Here is a 20,609-nt window from a genome sequence, read left to right on the forward strand (position 1 = left end):
AGCATCTTAGGCCAGGTTGTCGTAGGCTTTTTGTCAGCACAGGGAGTACGAAGAAAGAGGTGTCCAAGAATACAATCTCTTTTTGAATACAGAAAGCCACCAGACAGGCATATTTGTCTCAATGATTCTGCCGCCACATCTGTGTGGAGGCTAGAGCGCATGACATTGGGGGTTTTGGTGTCCAAGTTCACCTCTTTCTATCTTAAAGACGTTGCCCACAGATATACAGACTGTTTTCCCTGGGTCCTGTGGTGGCTGCCCAACAGATTGTGTAATTCATAGTTGCCCTTAACAGGGTACATTTGTATCTTATTTAAGATGATTGTTTCGATGAGAGAATGAGTGAGTTGGCTGGTCTCTTTCTTTCTCTTGTACCTTTCCTTCTTCCTTCGGGCAGGTTAAGGAATAGACACGTCATTTGCTGGACTGGTCTGATACAGGTGAGTAAGGTAGTCATACTGATAGTTTGGTTGCTTGGTATGCAAATAACCAACCCTCTTTTCGGTAGCATATACTCCGCTCCTTAGCAAGGGGGAGTAAGGAATAGTAATGAACCCTGGTGCATTGGTTTGTTATTGGACAGTCAAAGTTTCTCTTTAGTTCCCTATGCAATGATTCGTCCCATATATCATTGTATGTAACTCAGTGGCTGAGTTGTTGGATATCACTGTATCTAGCTTCTCACGGGCATCAGTCCCCTCCATCTGGAGCTGGACTGGTGGGTAGGCCCCCAGCCAGTTTAGGATGTCTGTACCTCCCTCCAAGTATAAGTCTATCCTATTGTTAAGACCAAAGGTTTGTTCACGTATGGACAAATGACAGATTTTGTAACTTGTAGTTTTCATAGCTACACACCTGAGGTTTTAACATTGTACTGCCCACCTCTAGCCGCCCTTCTGTGTTCTTAAACATCCTGGGTTGGAAAAGACTGAACGCAGTAGCGGGGGTGCATGGTCCTTGACCAGTTTTCACCCGATATACGCACACGTTGCGAGAACTCACAAGATTCTTTGCTTTTCATTTGTGATTTAACCAGATCCAGCTAAGCACTAGAAAATTATCCTATTGTCAAGACCTCATGTTTGTAGCTATGGAAGATACAAATTGTCTTACAAAATTTATCATTTTAACCCTTAAACGCCAAGCTTCTATTTACAAAAGTGTCTGTCGTATGCCAGCGGTGTTCGGGAGTTAGCGCCGAAGCGGAAAAAAAGTTTTTTTTCAAAAAATCACAGCACGCTTAGTTTTTAAGATTAAGAGTTCATTTTTGGCTCCTTTTTTTGTCATTGCCTGAAGTTTAGTATGCAACCATCAGAAATGAAAAAAAAAATCATTATCATATATAAATATTGGAATATATGACAGCGCAAAAAAAAAAATTCATATATAATTGTATACAAATCGCGCTGTGAGCAAAACCGTTAAAGCTAATGAGGTTTTTTTATTGTATTGTACACTAAATTGCAATTATTTTGGTATATAACAAATTGTAAAACGACCAAAGCAACAAAGAGAAAATATTATCACAAAATGATGAATGAATTTGTAACATGCAGATGTAAAAACAAGTTTTTTTCAAAAATTCACCATAAATTGAAATATTGTGCTAGAGACTTCCCGTTTGTTGCAAAATGAAGGTAATTGATTGAATATTACTAGACTGGAAGAATTTTAGCTTACAATTGCATTGTTGGACTGTTTTGGTCGAGTTAAAAGTTGACCGAAGGTCAAATTTTTTATAATTATCTTTATTTATATGAAAATTTTTCAAAACTGATATAAGCTACAACCATGAGTTATTTTTTGTTGTATTCTACATAATATTGTGCACATTTTTATGTAAAACACTTTATGTAAGGCCTAATATAAAATGGTGCGAAAAGTACGACAAGGTGACTAAAGAAATTCTGAGATTTTCAGTAGAGTTATGACGCTCGGAGGGAAGGAAAAAGTGTTTTTCAAAAATTCACCATGAATCGAAATATCGTTATAGAGACTTCACATTTGTTGCAAAATGAAGGTATGTAAATGATTGAATGTTACTAGAATGTAAGAGTTTTAGCTTAAAATTGCATTTTTCGACCATTTCGGTCAAGTCAAAGTTGACCGCAGGTTTGAATTTTGGCACTTGTCGTGATTTATATGAAAATATTTCAAAACTAATAAAAGCTAAAACCATGAGTTATTTTTTGTTGTATTCTACAGGAAATTGCACACATTTTCATGTATAACATGTCCTGTTGCGTCACAAATACGCTAATACTCGCAAAAATTCTGCAAAACACTAGTGCGTCAAGAAATCGCTCTCCGACGATGCGTCGCTGATGCTTTTTAGTGCGAGAAGAAAGAAATTCATGCATGCACGGCTGGGTAATGCTTGTAAACAAAACAACAGCGTGATCTGTGAACTCCCAGCATCCCTCAAGGGGCGTGATTTAAAATCTTTCCCAAACAAGGCCTTAACTATTTTTCCGCGAATATTTAAAAAACTTTTTGTAGTCGATGTACCGTACGTCCACTTGGCACCTGACAGACAATTTTAGTCGACGTACAATACGTCCAGTCGGCGTTTAAGGGTTAAGTGTTGGTGGTATGCTTGTGGTATTCAAAAAGGGGTATTAATAGGTAATGTGTTTATGGGAAAAAAAATTGCTGTTTAAAAACCTTAAAAGTATGTTTACCTGAACTAGAAGTAGAACTGAATTAAAGAAAATTTTTGTTTACTTAGAGCACTGTAGTTTCCTTTACATTTAAGGATGAGTCTTTCTTACAGACTTGTATATGTATATATGTTATCATATTATTTTACAAATTTCTTTTGTTTACATCTAGTTTATTATTTACATTTCTGCTGTAAGATGTGTACAGTTATTAATAGAAGTAAGGTCCTTGCATTTATGTTGTTCATTTACCTGATACAAATAATTTTTCATCTTAGAAAACAATATTAGGTTCTTCTTTAAGAATTTTCATTATTTTCCCCTCCTGTTGGTGATAACAACCTGCATAGCTGTGATGCCAGTTACTTTACAAATGTAGTAAATCAATCACTTTAGTACGACATAGTTTGCATTTATGATGCATTGCAGTGAAATTATACAATCATGTTACCTTAATTTTATATGTGGACTTTTCATTTTGCAGAGGAGGAGGAGGAAGTCTTAAAGGAACCTGTAAAGAAGCAATCTTTCTTTTTGAGTTCTTCTGATGAACGAATTCAGGGTCTGTATGAAATTTGTTACCTAATATTTTTAAGGAGCATTTAATCAGACAAACTACTAAGAAAAAATGGGTAAGAGCAATGCTTGGAACTAGGCCCTGGAAGGTAGTGCATATGAATCTATGAGAACTAGTAGTGAAGAATTCCTGGAAGTTGTGGAAAAAGATAATGATACTGGAGACCTAGAAACATAGAATACGTAAAGAGACGCAGATTAGCTGATTTCTGAATAAATACTAAAAATACTTCATACTTACTGCTCAAACATGCTAGGGTTATCAGCTGATGGACCACATGAATCAAAATGGAAAAAATTTTTTACTTCCTGGAATAGCCCAGTAGTAATTGTTCTAGAGGTATGAAATTGTGAATGAATCCACATGACCAACATTTTCTTGTTTGGACCTGTGAGCATAGGTCCTTTGTTACCATGCCCACTGTTTGCAAGCTTCAGTTATATGGTAGCTGTTGTCTGCCTCATAAAGAATCTGTGCTATCTTAGCAATGCAGTCTTTAGTGTTTATGCTTTTGCAAAACCACTAAAGTTAAAATTTCTAACTATATTGCATAATATAATGTTCTTGCAGTAAATTGGTAAATGTACACATGAAAAAAGTGTTAGAGGGGTCATTACTCATCTCACAGTCATGTGCCCAGAAATTTTGAGATGTTTAAAAAAGTGTGATTGCATGCAACTATCTACTGTATTTCAGAATAGGCAGTCACACTATTGGAAAGCCTGGTTAATCAAAAGTATAAAAATAGTTCCTTACATTGTTTTGTAAGTGATTGTGTCATGCTTCTCTATTACATAGTGTGAGCATGCATTCTGGTATTCTAAGATTGTACTACAGACTTTATTATCTGTACTAGTGGACATGGCAAGGCTTGGAAAACAGACTGATTGTATATACCAGTGATATCACTCTTGTAACTGTTTTTCCATCTCTACTCCTTAGATCTGTGGTTACAGAATCCTTGAATAGAGATCTGGCATGTATTCATGAATTGAGTAGGTTTTGTGGCATAAAGCATAAGCCCTTCTAAGACTCAAAGGATAATAGTTGATTCAGAAAACCTTTGCTTTTGCATCCTGAGATAGTATAACTTTTGATTAGAAATTGACTCCTGAGAAGTAGATACATAATATAGTGTCCTCTATTTCTTAAAAGGTTAGTATCTTTGGAAATGTTTTCAGATGTTTTGGGATTAAGCTATTATATCAAAGTGTTCCCACTCTTTTCTTCTTCCTTATTTGGAGAACTGTTTTTCATTGTAATCTTTAGGTGCTTACACTCATTCCAAACTCTTGGATAGTTATGTTATCAGTCAAGTATATTTTGTTAAATCTTAATGTTGAATTGTGGCACAGATGTAAAGTGGGGTCATCATTTTTATTGCATAAAATGTATTGCAACGACAGCCATCCTTTCTGCTGTTTTTGCTTGTAACACTAGGCAGGCTGCTGCTGTAAACTGTGTTATTTTGTTGTATCAGGTTTGTGAGTTTTATCTTGGCTACAACTAGAATGTGGAATAGTTTACCGACACAGTTGTTGAATCTTCTGATCTCAAAATGCTTAAGTGAGGAGCTTGTTCACTCCTGGAAATAACCACTTCTCTGATTAACGAAATTATGTAACATTGGATGAGGTGTGCACTTGAATGGTTGGTTGCATGAAAACACTAGATAATCTCAACAACTAGCATTGCTATTAAATTTCATCATAAACTCTTATCTCCCAAAGATTTGCGACTCGTACTATCACATTATAGAGGTAAAAAGTTAAAACCCAGTTGTCTCTGTGTTGGCTGCAAGAGGAGATTAGGTGCTTATTCATTAGAGCATACTATAACCTTAACCCACAGGTTGTGAGCAACAGCTTTGAAACATTATCAGCACAGTTTATTTGTCAGTAAGGAATATAGGAGTTGATCATCAGTTTTCAGTTTCTACTGTATTGTGAAAGAGAATTTTGCCTGCCCTTCCCCCACTCATTTCTTTCAAGAGTTGGAATGTTTCTTCACTCTACTCTAATTGACTTGTTGAAACTTTGTTAAGCAGAAACATTGATGACTATGCATTAATATTGATGACTGGCTTTTGATTACATTTTTCATTATGGATGTTGCTACTACTGATAAGTTTGTGATTTCCAATATTGTTGGCATAGTGTGATAAATATTAAACTATTTCTTCAGTATCATATTTAAATATTTATACTGTATATACAACAAACCCTTACCCCTTCATATATGAATTTTAAACATGGTGATTTGTAGTGATCTTCTACCAACACAAGCACACAAAAGACAAGATTGTATCAAACATTCTACTCAGATCAAACACAAAAGAACAATGAGCTTTCAATAATTGTGATTTATCTCATTAGTATAGCCCAAGATGCACTTAGCTTTATACTCACAAATTGTTCAAATCACAAGGTTTTCTTACCATTCAAGCTTTGATCTATGTACAGTTTTGTGGGATGCATATAAAAAGGTAGAGTAGTACCTCGAGATACGAAAGCCAATACGAACAATTTAACGGCTCTACATACGAAAAGTTTTCAAGATACGAAAGGTTTCTGAAAGTCCGAGATTCGCCCGAACCACCGATAACAATTTTGAAACTCACGCGCCGCCAACTTAGTAGACTCGCCACCATCCTCCTGCTCTCCCATTGGTTCCTGATGCTAGTCACCGCCATGAGATCCTTCTCTCCTATTGGACAGCATCCCTCCCATCATGCATCTATGTACGTATACGTGGTGGCGTGCCTACCTCGTCCACTTCGCACCAGCATCGTTATCGTACGCACGCGGTATTCGTTCGGTCTAACGATTTCGTTTAGTAATGAAAATTCGTTAGTGATTTCGTTGCAGTATACGTACTTTATCGTGTTGTGCGAAAACTTTATTGTACTTATACGTAAATTACGTACAAGATATCGTAGTCATGGGTCCCAAGAAAAATTTGAAATTCACAGAAAGAAGCGAATGCTCTCTTTGGAGACAAAGATGGAGATCATCAAGAAGTATGAAGCTGGTATGCGATTGAGTGTGATCGCCAAGGAATACAGCCGAAATCTGTCGACAATAGGCACCATCCTTAAACAGAAGGATGCCATCAAAGCAGCTACACCGTCCAAGGGCATCACTATTTTGTCCAGCAAGAGGACCCACGTGCACGACGAGATGGAACGGCTGCTTCTTGTCTGGATAAAAGACAAAGAAATTGCTGGCGATACGGTAACGGAGACGCCAATCTCCCACAAGGCCAGCGCTATTTTCGGCGATTTGATTGCGCAGGCGGAAGATGATGGAGGGGAAGGGACATCAACGCAAACCCCAGAGTTCAAGGCTTTGCATGGCTAGTTCGAGAAATTTCGTAAACGAACTGGTATCCATTCGGTGGTGCGGCATGGGGAGGCTGCCAGCTCGGATAGGAAAGCGGCAGAAGCCTTTAAAAAGGGATTTTGACAAAGGAAAAATCTATTTCTGGGCAAGGGCCCGTGTCGCCCAGTGAAATGTCCCTTTAGCACACATTTCTAAGGTAAATTATTGCTAACATACCAGAAAAAAAAGCTAAAATGGAAATGCCAGAATATTCTGGCTCGCTCACCTTATTTAAAGGTGTCGGTATGGTTTCTGGGGCAAGTGAAACCACTTCCACGGGTCTCTTACCATTTAGATTCATCCCTCTTCGAAATCCCTCTACCAGAGAGGGGCCGATCCAAGGCCCACCCCTAGCTACAACTACTACTAGCGCCTCCAACGCTACCACCAGCGCCTCTACCGGCATCCTTGGAGTTAGCCCCCCAAGCCTGGGCCCAAGGGTGGGGTTATAATAGAAGGGTGGAATTTCACTGGGCAACACGGGCCCTTGCCCAGAAATAGAATTTTCCTTCGTCAAAATCCCTTTTCTGGGCTCAGCCCGTGTCGCTACGTGAAATAGTACCAGAGAATTGGCCACAAGCTTAGAACAAATGAGTACATTACATATTGTAAGGAAAAATGAAAAACAATTAAGGTTAATTAATATAATCTAAAATAAACTTATAGACTAGATATAATTATAATGAGGGCTTAAGAGTAAACATAGTAACTTAATATTAACCTTAAAATTTAAATACAATATCATACAATACAATAATCTGTGTGAGTAATCCTAAAATAAAAACAAGGAAATATCACAACTATGTACAACATATGGCATCCAAGGCATGACAAAGGCTACATGGTGGCAGAGCCACAGGAAGAATGTCAGTGAGGCAGGTAGAAAGGAGATCTAGATCTAAGCTACTTATTACTACTTAAGCAGTGTCAGGTGAAACTGTGTTTCCCGCTGCCACTGCTGGAAATTTAAGAGCTTCTAAGGACTTGAGGTAGTGACATTTGAACACTGTCGGAGGTTTCCAGCCTGTATACTTTTTCAGATCATCAAAATTCATATGCTGTAAGTAATTAAATGAGGTGTAGCTACTGCCCTAATGTCATGTACCCGGGGGAAAGATTCTGGGTTGGCTTGTTTAATGAAATATAATGTTTGCTGTCTAATTCCTTTTAAGGAAATAGTGCCACCTTTTTTCCTCATAAATAAAGGGCTTGAAGATCTTATGGCCGTTCGAGCAAGGTATGCTCTTAGGGCAGTAACTGGACATAAGGATGGGTCCTGAGGAAGTGGGAGAATTTTCCATGGGGCCCACCTCGCCAGTGGGTCCTCATTCTTAGCTAAAAATTGACGATCTGGAGAAAGTAAGACTTCTCCTGAAGGGAGAAAGTCTATATGACCTGAGTCTCTAGATAGAGCCGACAGTTCAGATACTCTGGCTCCTGAAGCTAGACTTAAAAGGAATAATGCTTTTCTCAGGAGGGGTAAAAAGTCACATGAATCATTATCAGTGTCTGAGGCCAGTTTGAGAACATCATTTAAGAACCATGACAAAGACTTAGGCCTCTCTGATGGCCTGAGTCTAGCACAGGCTCTAGGGATAGATGAAAAATAAGAGTCTGTTAGATCTATTTTGAAACCAAACTGGAAGATTTTCTTTAGTGCCAATTTAGTAGTAGTGATAGTACTAGCTGCTAAACCTTTTTCAAATAATGATTTAAAAAAGGAGATGGCCAGGTTGGTTGTCATGGTTTGAGGTTCGGACTTCCTCAGAAAAACTGGGATTTGGAATCCGTTGAGGTCGGAGTCCCAACTCCAATAGAAGTGGGAACCAATTGCTCTTGGGCCAATTGGGGGCTACTAGAGCAATGTGTCCTTTGAACGTTCTGAGTTAGTTCAGAACCTTCAAAAGAAGATTCACTGGAGGAAAGATGTAAATCTTCTTCCATTGATTCCAGTCTATAGCCATGGCGTCCGTAACATAAGCCAGAGGGTCCAGGTTGGGAGCCACATAGCAAGGGAGTTTGTGATTCGACTTCGTGGCGAAGAGATCCACCTGAAGCCCCGGGACTCGCTGACAGATCCAATTGAATGACTGCTTGTCCAGGGACCATTCCGACTCTAGTGGGACTGAGCGAGATAGTGCATCTGCTATCACTTTCCATACTCCCGCTAGGTGTGTGGTGGACAGGTGCCATTTGTTCCTGGCTGCCAGTGAAAATATGGCTATCATGACATGTTTCACATGGCTTGATTTGGAGCCTCCCCTGTTGATGCAGCGTACTACCACTGCACTGTCTAACACCAGCTTGATGTGAGATTTCTTGGCTGGTTGAAGTTTTTTCAGGGTGAGGAACACTGTCATAGCTTCCAATACATTGATATGGAGCTGGCGGAATGGAAGGGACAAAGTTCCTTGTACCTTCTTGTACTGAGAGTACCCTCCCCAGCCGCTTAGTGATGCATCTGTGTGGATAACTAATGGCGGCGGAGGGAACTGAAGAGGAATTGACTTCGACAAATTCTTGACCTCCACCCAGGGGCAGAGACGTTTGCGTAAGATTGCCGGGATAGTAGACAGCTTGTCTCGGGACCTGTTGTTTGGTCTTGAGCGCTAGACGCGGTTTATGTCTTTGAGCTTTGCTTTTAGCAGAACGTCCGTTACCAAAGCAAATTGTAGAGCCCAGGATCCTTTCCTGGCTCCTTCGAGACGTTTGCTTACACTTGAGAAATTGTCTGGTTGCTTTGGCTATTTCTCTCCTCTTCAACGACGGAATTGATAGAGTGTGTGAGTTCAAGTCCCACTGAATGCCCAACCACTGAAAGCGAGACTCCGGTGTCAACCGGGACTTGGTCTTGTTTATCTGAAATCCTAGGTGTTCCAGAAACTGGCTTACTTTGACCGTTGCTTTGTGGCATTCCTCGATGCTTGTGGCCCAAACGAGCCAATCGTCCAGATACGCAACTAACATTATTCCCTGAGACCTGAGTTCTTGAACCACTGTCTCCGCCAATTTTGTGAAAATTCTGGGGGCTACATTGAGCCCGAAAGCCATTACCTTGAAGGAGAATGCCTGGTTCCCTAGCCTGAAACCTAAGAACGGGTGGAAGTGCCTTGCTACTGGAACATGATAGTATGCGTCTGTAAGATTGATAGAGGTGGTGAAGGCCCCACGGGGTAGTAAGGTCCGCACCTGTGAGATAGTCAGCTTTCTGAACTTGTCGCAACGAATGAATAAGTTTAGACAGGACAAGTCTAGAATTATTCTTCATTTGTTTGAGCCTTTCTTTCGCACGCTGAACAAGCGACCTTGAAACTTTAAGTGCTTGACTTTTGACACTACTCCTTTCTGAAGGAGTTCTTGGGCGTACTCTATGAATTCCGCTGTTGGCTGTTGATAGAAGATTTTGGATGGAGGAGGACCTTTGATCCAGCTCCATCCTAGACCTTTGGACACAAAGCTCTGTGCCCAGCTGCTGAACCTCCATCTGTGTCGAAAGAGGAACAGTCTCCCTCCTACCTGAGGGTTCTCACTGGCTCGGGGAAGGGCGTGTCCCGCGCCCTCCTCGTAAGTGCTTACTTCGGCTGGATGCTCTTCCGCCGCCTCTCTGACGAAAGGCACCCCTAGCCCTGCTACCCCTGCCGAACTTGTTGAAAGGTTGAAATGACTGGCCTTCAAATACTGGGTTGAAGGCCGGGGAGACAGCGTAGGAGGTGGAGGCCTGGTTTTGAGGCTGTGACTTTGACGTCGATGGTTGCGGTACCTGAGATACCGGAACCGCTTGCATCATTGTCTGTTGCTGGGGAGCCTGGAAAGGCTGGAATTTCCTAGGCTTCTTTGACTTCTTAGCTGAAGAAGTCGACTCGGATTTCCTTTTGCTGGATAATCCCCAGCGAACTTTGAGACTCTGGTTGAGTCTGGTAGCCTCACATTGAACCGAGTTCACTACCGACTCTGGGAACAGGTCAGCACCCCAGATCGGAGCAGCCAATAATTTATTGGGCTCATGACAGATGGTGGCCTCTTGCAGGACATGTTTCCGACAATTACGCCTTGCCACAATAAAGTCGTATAAATCACATTGCACTGAATGCAATTGTGAATTGGCTATGATCTTAAACAGAGGTTCATCTCCATACATCAGAGATGATACCTCTGTCATGACAAGTGTATTGAGGGATCTGGACAGTCTCGTTCGAGCGTCGAATTTAGCCTGAATGAGACTGTCTGGAAGTCTAGGCAGCCACTCACTAAATTGTGTGATGGCACAGTCTGGTTTTAGTTTCCCGACCGAAAAGGTGGCCGGGAGATCTAACCATAGATCTTTCATTCCAGGGAGAAGGAGCGATGTAGGCTCCGTTTCCCGGAGCTGCAGCATTGGCTCGTCTCTCATCGTGGCCTGCATTGTCAGCTCCGTCACCTTCGTAGTGAACGGGATGGGCGTTTCTCCGTCGACTACGAACATTGTGAAAGCGCTTTTAAACGCTTGGACCCTGGTGTTTATGCAATCCCAATCCTCCAGGCTCCTAAGCCAATCGCGTTGGGCTTGATCCCGGGAGAGGATAACCGTCTCCTTTGGGATCTTATCTTCTCTCCTCATGGCCGCCTTCGTAAGGCGAGCATAACTGATGAAGGGGGGTTGCAAATTTGCCTGATGAAACTCGAAGTCCTCAAGCCTTCGAGTTCCACAGTCCGCCAACATCAGCATCCCGTCCTTGAAGGGGGCATATAACGAGATCCTCCAGGGATTACTCGCCATGTAAGGAGGGAGAGTATTGTAGTCCGGCATGGCTTGGGCTGCCATGCCGAGCTGTGCAAGACCTGTCGCAGGGTTCTCACGGAGACCTGCGATGAGGTTCTCCTGAGTGACCAGCCTATCCAAAATAGCTTGGATTGACTGGCCTGACTCCTCCAAGGAATATGAGATCTGGGTGAGCATCTCCTGGAACTTGTCTTGAACCAAGTTCCCGACCAGACTACCCATTTGCTGCATAATGTTTACAGTAAATGAGTCTGTGTCGAACGTAGTGGGTTCCAGCTTCTCCCCGGGAGTCCTAGGACGGGCTCCTGTCGAGGTCGAAGGCTCAGGGTCGGGTAGGAGCTGAGCCTTGTCCTTAGAAGACTTACTTCTGGAGCCTTTTGAATGGGAAGAAGTTCTAGGTTTTTCTCCTCCGGGATGGTGAGCCGGAGTTTTCTGAGAACCACCCGAACTAGACTTCTTTGACAGAGTCTTGTGAAGCGTTTTGATTTCACGCTACCCTTTAACCTTAGGGATTGCCTGGGTGGACTTCGGTCTGACCGATTGCCCATCCTCGGAGAATCCCTGGAAAGAAGAAGAAGAAGGAACAGGAGAAGAGTATGTAGAATGACTCAAGGGAAGACCTTGAGCCCGTACCAAACCTGCCTCACTCACACTCCTACCTGCGGCGTCTACCGTCATGGGCTCGAGGTCCAGGTTGAGAGCCGCTACTTTTTCCAGGACTTCTTGGTTACCCGGCTCCTCCACAGCTAACGCCACCTGCTCTTGAATGGTGGCGTTAGAACATAGGGAATCGACTTTTATATATACAGATGGCTCCAAATCTGATGCTGGCGTTGGATTTGGAGTATATAGTAGTTCTTTTAATTGTAGAAGTGCACTTCCTCTAGTATCTTCCATATTTACTGCAGAACTATATGGCATATTAACCGCTATTGAGAAAATAGCATTAAAAGATGAGGGCAATTTTACCATTTTTAGTGACGCAAGAAGTGTCCTTCAAGCTTTAGAAGTTTTTAATTCTAGTAATCCTTTGGTTTTAAAGATTTTAGAGTGGCTTTTCATTATTGGTCTGAAAGGCATAACAGTTCGATTTTGTTGGGTTCCAGCACACGTAGGTGTGTGTGGAAATGAGGAGGCAGATTCACTGGCAAAGAATGCTGCAGCCGAGTTGCTACCAAGAAGGTATCCCATTCCATGTAATGATTTTTTACAAAACTACAATTAAGAATTTTATTTATAATAATTGGCAAAAGCATTGGGATAGCTTAGCTGATAATAAGATGAGAGAAATAACATTTGTTATATCCCCTTGGAAATATAACGTGATGCCCCGAAAGTGGGAGACTACTCTTTGTCGTCTCCGAATTGGTCACACTCGGATGACACATGAGTTTCTGCTAGCTGGCCAACACCAACCATATTGTGATGACTGTTTGATACCCTTGACCGTGAGGCATTTGTTAACTGAATGCCCCACTTATAGCACGGAAAGAAATAGATATCTGTTTGAGGCTCAAGGTGAGGATGGCAGGTTCATCCTTGCCAAGATTCTTGGACATGATGTGTCATACAATGCAAGTGGCATTTTTAGATTTATTTCAGAAGCAGGTCTTCTGAAAGCTATTTAACTTTTACAATTATATATTTGCTTTTATGGTTTTAATTGAATATACTTTTATTCTTTATTTATAATAAACGATATCGGCGTCAATGACCTTCGATGTCAGGATGCCAGAAAACTTCCAATCATTCATTCATTCTTGAATGGTGGCGATGTAAGGGGCCGCCACCTCCGGGTCGACATATAAGGTCGGTTTGCCGCCGGGGAAGATGAGAGCAGCCATCTTCTTATCCAAGATGTAAGGCTGCCCCTTCGTCACGTTCCGACCAAACCCGCCGACCCAGGCCTTCAGAGTGGTTTGGGCGGCGTCCCTGACCGCTTGAGCACCCTGAAAGAGAGGGTCAGAATTAATACTTAAGGCTACTTAAGATTAACTTAAATTACGTACAGTAGATGATATATCACCAAAAAATTATATAGGCCAATAAATTATATGTGACAGGGCTTAGTATCTGGAGATGTACTTACTCCAGAGGAGACCTGGTCCACCAGCTCATAGCAGATGGTGCAGCTCTCGTGGTGCCAGACAGCCAGATCACCAAAGCGGATGGCGCAAGTAGCGTGGGTCCGGCAGACCTCGTGCCCACAGGGGTCCTGGAGGACGGCATTGCAGCCCGACTCCTGGCAGTGGGTAGCCTGTAAGTGAAATGATACATGAGTAACAACACTAACTACGTAGTTGGACTAAGTCCATGAAGTGATATATCATAACACCGGAGTGCACTGGAGTTACTAGACAATTTTAAGGCTTGGTCTCTACCTGCTCTTCTGCTGTGTAACGTGGTGAGTGTCCGATAGAGTTGGTAAAACTAGAATCAGTGTGTCCCCGGTGTTGCCGGAGGACAAAAATATCACCGAAATAGAAGTACCTAATCTATACGCCGGAACGAGGAGTACGAGGACGGCGGGGGAGGAGCAGGGGGGGACCAGCAATTAATGGCGGGGAGGATGACTCTGCCGTAAAATAGTATTAGAATAAGTAGGTGGTGAACCCGGGTGGTGAGCGGGGTCTCTGCCGACTTAGCTAACATAAAGGATGTAAATAATAAACGTAAACATGCAAAAGGTAAAAACAGATGGCAGAGCTCCTCTACAGTCACTAAACTTAGGGCCTGGCAGTGCCGGAGCCCCTATCCGCCGGAGCGGGAAGGATGGTGACTCAGCGTGAGAGAGAGCTCGGCTCGAGAACCGAGTAGATCCTAGCGCAGCCGAGCCTGGTGGCCAACCGAGACTCGGTTGAGCAGGGAACCCCCCAGTACTGTATGAAGAGAGCGGTACTAGCCGAGCCAGCGTCGCGTGTCCCCTTACTAACTCCTGTATCCCAACCGTGGAGGGGGGGAACAAGGGAGTGAGCTCGGATCGGTTGCCAGGGATAACGTGAATGAGCGGATCTCCCCCCTGGAGGGATGAGGCAGCATGAGGGACTGACGCTGGGTGGCTCAAGGTGATCGCCTGGCCTCGTCGCAGTTGTGGAGTGAGCCACGCGGTGAGACAGACCAAGCGATCTGAGGTGGCTTAGGCCATCTCGAACCGTCTCGAAAGGCATGAATACAATAACATCCTAGCAAAAACACGGGGGAAAGGAAGAGAAAACGAGGATAAGAGAAAGAATAGTCCTGGAGAAGCTGGGTCGAGCCAACCAAGAAGGAAGGGCGACTAGCAACTCAAAGCAGCTGGCCTATGCTGATACGTCGGAACATAGGGCGGTGGCCAGGTGGCACAGGACCAAAAAAAAGGACGTATGTCCTAAGGGAGCCTATCATAGACCTAAAAACAAAGGAACATGCATGCATGAACTCAGAGCTAAAAGGAGCGATGTAGGCTACGAGCTCGTGAGAACTCAAGGAAACCCCTGTGTGAGAATAATGCATAAATAAAAATAATGACACGTCAATAATGCACAACCATAGTAATAAACATGTACTGCTAAAATATTCGAGCACCATCGGTATAGGAGACCGAAGGAAGCACGAAATAATGAAACACGTGGAAGCTCGGTAACAAAGCCATCCGGGACGCCATCTTAAAAACCAAATAAAAAGGTTAAACGGGCCCTTGCCCGGCTAAAATGACATGGAACACTTCTAGCAGTACTTAACTTGGATGCAGCAATAGCTTGACGTTCCATGGTGTAAGATAATCCAAAAAACGAGCACAAAACACAGAGCAAGAGAAAACGTGCGGTCTGAGTGGTGCTAACGAAAAGGATACCGGTAGAGGCGCTGGTGGTAGCGTCGGAGGTGCTAGTAGTAGTTGTAGCTAGGGGTGGGTCTTGGATCGGCCCCTCTCTGGTAGAGGGATTTCGAAGAGGGATAAATCTAAATGGTAAGAGACCCGTGGTAGTGGTTTCAATCGCCCCAGAAACCATACCGACACCTTTAAATAAGGTGAGCGAGGCAGAATATTCTGGCATTTCCATTTTAGCTTTTTTTCTCTGGTATGTTAACAATAATTTACCTTAGAAATGTGTGCTAAGGGGACATTTCACGTAGCGACACGGGCTGAGCCCAGAAAAGACGTTCGACAAGATGATGATCAAGGAAGGCTACAGTTCTCAGCAAGTTTTCAACTGTGATGAGACTGGCCTTTTTTGGAAAAAAATGCCTCGTCAGACGTACATCACAGAGGAAGAGAAGAAGCTACCCGGGCATGAGCCTATGAAAGACAGGCTTACGCTCGCACTTTGTTCGAACGCCAGTGGGGATTGCAAGGTGAAGCCCCTACTGGTGTATCATTCCGAGACTCCTCGAGCCTTCAAGGCCCACAAAGTGCTTAAGGAGAAGCTTCCAGTGATGTGGAGGGCTAATGCAAAAGCCTGGGTAACGAGGCTTTTGTTCACCGAGTGGGTAAATCTGTGTTTCGGCCCGACAGTGAAGAAATTTTTGGAAGAGAAGCACCTCCCCCTGAAATGTCTGCTGGCCTCGAGGAAGATATCCTAGCGGAGTATTCTTACGTCACGATTCTTTTTCTTCCGCCCAACACCACCCCTCTCCTCCAGCCCATGGACCAGCAAGTGATAGCAAACTTTAAGAAGCTGTACATGAAACATCTTTTCAAGAGATGTTTCGACATCACCGATACCACAAACCTCACCTTGCGTGAATTTTGGAAGGAGCATTTCGACATCGTCATTTGCATCCGACTCATCGACCAAGCTTGGCAGGAGGTTTCGAGGCGAACCTTGAATTCCTCGTGGAGGAAACTCTGGCCTGATGCCGTATCCGCCCGAGACTTCAAGGGATTCGACGTGGGTGAAGCTGGTGCTGCAGAGTCAGAAACAGTTGACGATCCCGAAACTGTTTTGGAACCAGATCTTGACGAGATCGTTGCACTCAGCAAGTCCATGGGGCTGGTCGTCGACGAGGACGACATCAACGACCTTCTCGAGGAGCACCAAGAAGAGCTTACGATAGATGACCTGAAGGAGTTGGAGGCCATGCAACATAACGTCGTTCAAGAGGAGTTCCCTAACAACGGCAAGGAAGAGGAGGAGGACCCTATGACAACGGCAGAAATTAAGGATGTTCTAGCCGCTTTTCATAAAGTGCAATCGTTTATAGAAAAAAAGACACCCCGAAAAGGCTCACACAGGTCGTATGCTTGCGCAGTTCGATGACGTTTGCCTGAGTTGTTTCAGGAACATTGTGAAAAGTAGGCAGAAGCAATCTTCCTTGGATCGTTATTTTTTAAAGAGGCCTTTAGCATTAGCAGGAGTAAGCAAAAAGGAAGAACCAAGTGATAAAAAACAGAAAGTTGAAAGCAAAAAGGAAGAACCAAGTGATGAAAAACAGAAAGTTGAAAGCAAAAAGGAAGAACCAAGTGATAAACAGAAAGTTGAAGGTAGTGGTGAAGTTGAAATTCTGTAAAAAAAAATTACGTAAAAGTAAAAAAGGTAAAAAATCAAAAAAAGAAAAAGAAATGTTTAATTTTAGTTTTTTGTAAAGTTAAGTGTTACAGTTTTGTTAATGTGTTTTGTACATTTTAGTTTATGTATGTTTTCCTTACATTTTTGTGTTTTCGTAAAGTTAAGTGTACGTACGTACGTACGTATCTGCCGTTTGTCCTCCTCCTCCTCTGCCGCCACTTTCGGAGATAGCCTCACTCGAAAGGTAAGCTTCCACATTTTACGTACAGTATTCCTTGTATACCATGTACACTAATACACTTTATTTACAGGTTAATTTGCATTTCGTTATTAAGTTAGGTATTGAATGGTCCAAATTGTTGTAGTATTTCATTGTTTATAGGTCAATTTGGCTTTATTATGAAATTTACTGGGGTGTTTTTGGAGAGCTTGGAACGGATTAGCCATTTTACATGTAAAATGTGGTCCAAGATACGAAAACCTCATGATACGAAGGGCGCCTCGGAACGGATTAATTTCGTATTTCGAGGTACTACTGTATTATGATACCAGCTTAACCCTTAAACGCCGAGCTGGTATTTCCAAAAGTGTCTCCCGTATGCCGACGGCGTTCGGGAGTGAGCACCGAAGCAGAAAAAAGTTTTTTCAAGATTAAGAATTCATTTTTGGCTCCTTTTTTTGTCATTGCCTGAAGTTTAGTATGCAACCATCAGAAATGAAAAAAACTATCATTATCATATATAAATATTGAAATATATGACAGCAAAAAAAAAATTTCATATATAATTGTATACAAATCGTGCGTGAGCAAAACAGTTAAAGCTAATGAGTTAATTTGTTTTCGTTATATGGTACACTAAATTGCGATGAATTTGGTATATAACAAATTGTAAAATGATCAAAGGAACACAGAGAAAATACTATTACAAAATGATGCATGAATTCACCATAAATCGAAATACTGTGCTAGAGACTTACCGTTTGTTGCAAAATGAAGGTGATTGATTGAATATTACTAGACTGTAAGAATTTTATCTTACAATTGCATTTTTTTACCATTTTGGTCGAGTTAAAGTTGACGAAATGTCAAATTTTTTCTATATCGTGATTTATATGCAAATTTGTCAAAACTGATAAAAGCTACAACCATGAGTTATTTTTTGTTGTATTCTACATGAAATTGCACACATTTTCATATATAAAACTTTATGTAACAGCTAATTTAAAATGGTGCAAAAATTACGACAAACTGACGAAAGAATTTCTAATTTTTTGGCAGTTACCATGCGCTGACATAAGGAAAAAGTGTTTTTCAAAAATTCATCATAAATCAAAATATTGTGCTAGAGTTGTCCAATTTGTTGCAAAATAAAGATAAATGATTGAATATTACTAGACTGTAAGATTTTTAGCTTACAATTGCGTTTTTCGACCATTTCGGTCGAGTCAAAGTAGACCAAAGGTTGAAATTTTGGCACTTAACATGATTTATATGAAAATATTTCAAAACTTATAAAAGCTACAACCATGGGTTGTTTATTGTTGTATTCTACATGAAATTGTGCACATTTTGATATATAAAACTTTATGTAACGGCTAATATAAAACTGTGCAAACATTACGACAAACTGACGAAAGAATTTCTGATTTTTTCGGCAGTACCGCGCGGACGTAAGGAAACTTTTTTTTTCAAAAATTCACCATAAATCGAAATACTGTCCCAGAGACTTCCAATTTGTTGCAAAATAAAGGTAAATGATTGAATATCACTAGAATGTAAGAGTTTTAGCTCACAATTGCGTTTTTCGAGCATTTCGGTCTACAAGAATTTCTGATTTTTTCGTCAGAGTTACTGCACGGACGTAAGGAAAAAGTGTTTTTCAAAAATTCACCATAAATCAAAATATTATGCTAGAGACTTCCAATTTGCTGCAAAATGGTCGAGTCAAAGTTGACTGAAGGTTGAAATTTTGGCACTTATCGTGATTTATATGAAAATATTTCAAAACGAATAAAAGCTACAACCATGGGTTGTTTGTTGTTGTATTCTACTTGAAATTGCGCGCATTTTGATATATAAAACTTTATGTAACGGCTAATATAAAACTGTGCAAACATTACGACAAACTGACTAGAGAATTTCTGATTTTTTTGGCAGTACCGCGCGGACGTAAGGAAACTTTTTTTTTTCAAAAATTCACCATAAATCGAAATACTGTCCCAGAGACTTCCAATTTGTTGTAAAATAAAGGTAAATGATTGAATATCACTAGAATGTAAGTTTTAGCTCACAATTGCGTTTTTCGAGCATTTCAGTCGAGTCAAAGTTGACCGAAGGTTGAATTTTGGCACTTATTGTGATTTATATGAAAATGTTTCAAAACTGATAAAAGCTACAACCATGAGCTGTTTTTTGTTGTATTCTACATGAAATTTTGCACATTTTCATATATAAAACTCTATGTAATAACAAGATTATTTAAGCAGACAAACTAATTCTCATGTCAATAATGCTGAACCCCAAAACAAACATGATGATATTTCCACCAGTACCACTACTAACAGCAATCGAACTGACAAAAAGAAAAGAATACTGGAACGAACACCAGCTAAGGGGAAAAAAAGTGAATATTGAAAATTACAATCAATCCAAAGAAACTCCAACTACACCAGAGAACATTTTAAAAAAGATGTTGCACTAACCTCATAAGTGGAGATACACAATTACCCTCAAACCCAATCAAACAGCTAACATCTGGATTGTAAAGAATCAATTAACCACGCTTTACAATTCCCAACTGATAATACTAGTGAAAATCATACCATTAAACCAAACCAAAATATAACTATCACTCCCCAACCATCCACAAGACCCAAATATTCAACTAACAACAATAAAACAAAAAAACCCTCAAACCAACAGTCCTTATCACTAAAAAACAAATAACCTCTCAAACAACAGTCCTTATCACTACAGAAAAGGACCAATAGAATTACAAAACCAGAAATTTCTAAAGCTAGAAGATCAATTACTTCTGAACCAATAACTATCACCACCAAACATGCTTCTTCTTGTGGTTGTAATGAGTGCTTCGTAGGTACATATAACCAACTAACCACCAAGACAGAGGACACAATACAAAATTGTATAGACAAGTTATTAAATTAAGGAAATGCCCTTTAACACATCAACATGAGAATGAATTATGTTCTGAATCCTTAAAATACAAAAAGGAAATTATAAAATAAAAAATAGACTTATTAATATTCAATTATGAAAAACAAATGACTGCTAAATCTAATAACCAATATACAAACAACAATTAAAAAACCACAGATAAATTCAAATACATATAAACTTCGAGACAAAGTAAAATTGGCAATCAATTTACAGAATTTAACACCAGTTCCTCCCAATAATGGAATATAAAATTATTCAGTGGAATTGGCCTCTTAACCCGACTATGTTTGGGTGAATTACAAATAATCCTACGAGACCACAACCCAATATGTATAGTATATGCCTACAACACATAGGATCTAACCCCCATAAATATTCGACAGCATAAAATTGCTTGTTATTCGCCAACTGATGGTGGAAAACTAGGCACAGCAATATATGTTCATAATAGTATCACATATGAACTTTTAAACATACCATCCCTATCATATCAGATAACAGCTATCAAATTACGGTATATATGCCGGATAAAAATATGATCACAATTTGTAACTTATACAACCAAC

At 41.0% G+C, this 20,609-nt stretch overlaps 1 protein-coding gene across 1 annotated transcript in view; it reads left to right on the top strand.

The window, feature by feature from the left end:
* LOC135220942 (probable RNA-binding protein CG14230) overlaps nucleotides 1–20,609 on the top strand; it is a 312,424-nt gene that overhangs the window by 263,156 nt on the left and 28,659 nt on the right. Inside the window, exon 7 of the mRNA XM_064258596.1 lies at nucleotides 3,145–3,222. Coding sequence (XP_064114666.1) covers nucleotides 3,145–3,222 — 78 coding nt within the window. The remainder of the gene's footprint in view (nucleotides 1–3,144; nucleotides 3,223–20,609) is intronic.

The sequence above is a fragment of the Macrobrachium nipponense genome, chromosome 2 (assembly GCF_015104395.2).
Source record: "Macrobrachium nipponense isolate FS-2020 chromosome 2, ASM1510439v2, whole genome shotgun sequence".
Classification (NCBI taxonomy): Eukaryota; Metazoa; Arthropoda; class Malacostraca; order Decapoda; family Palaemonidae; genus Macrobrachium; species Macrobrachium nipponense.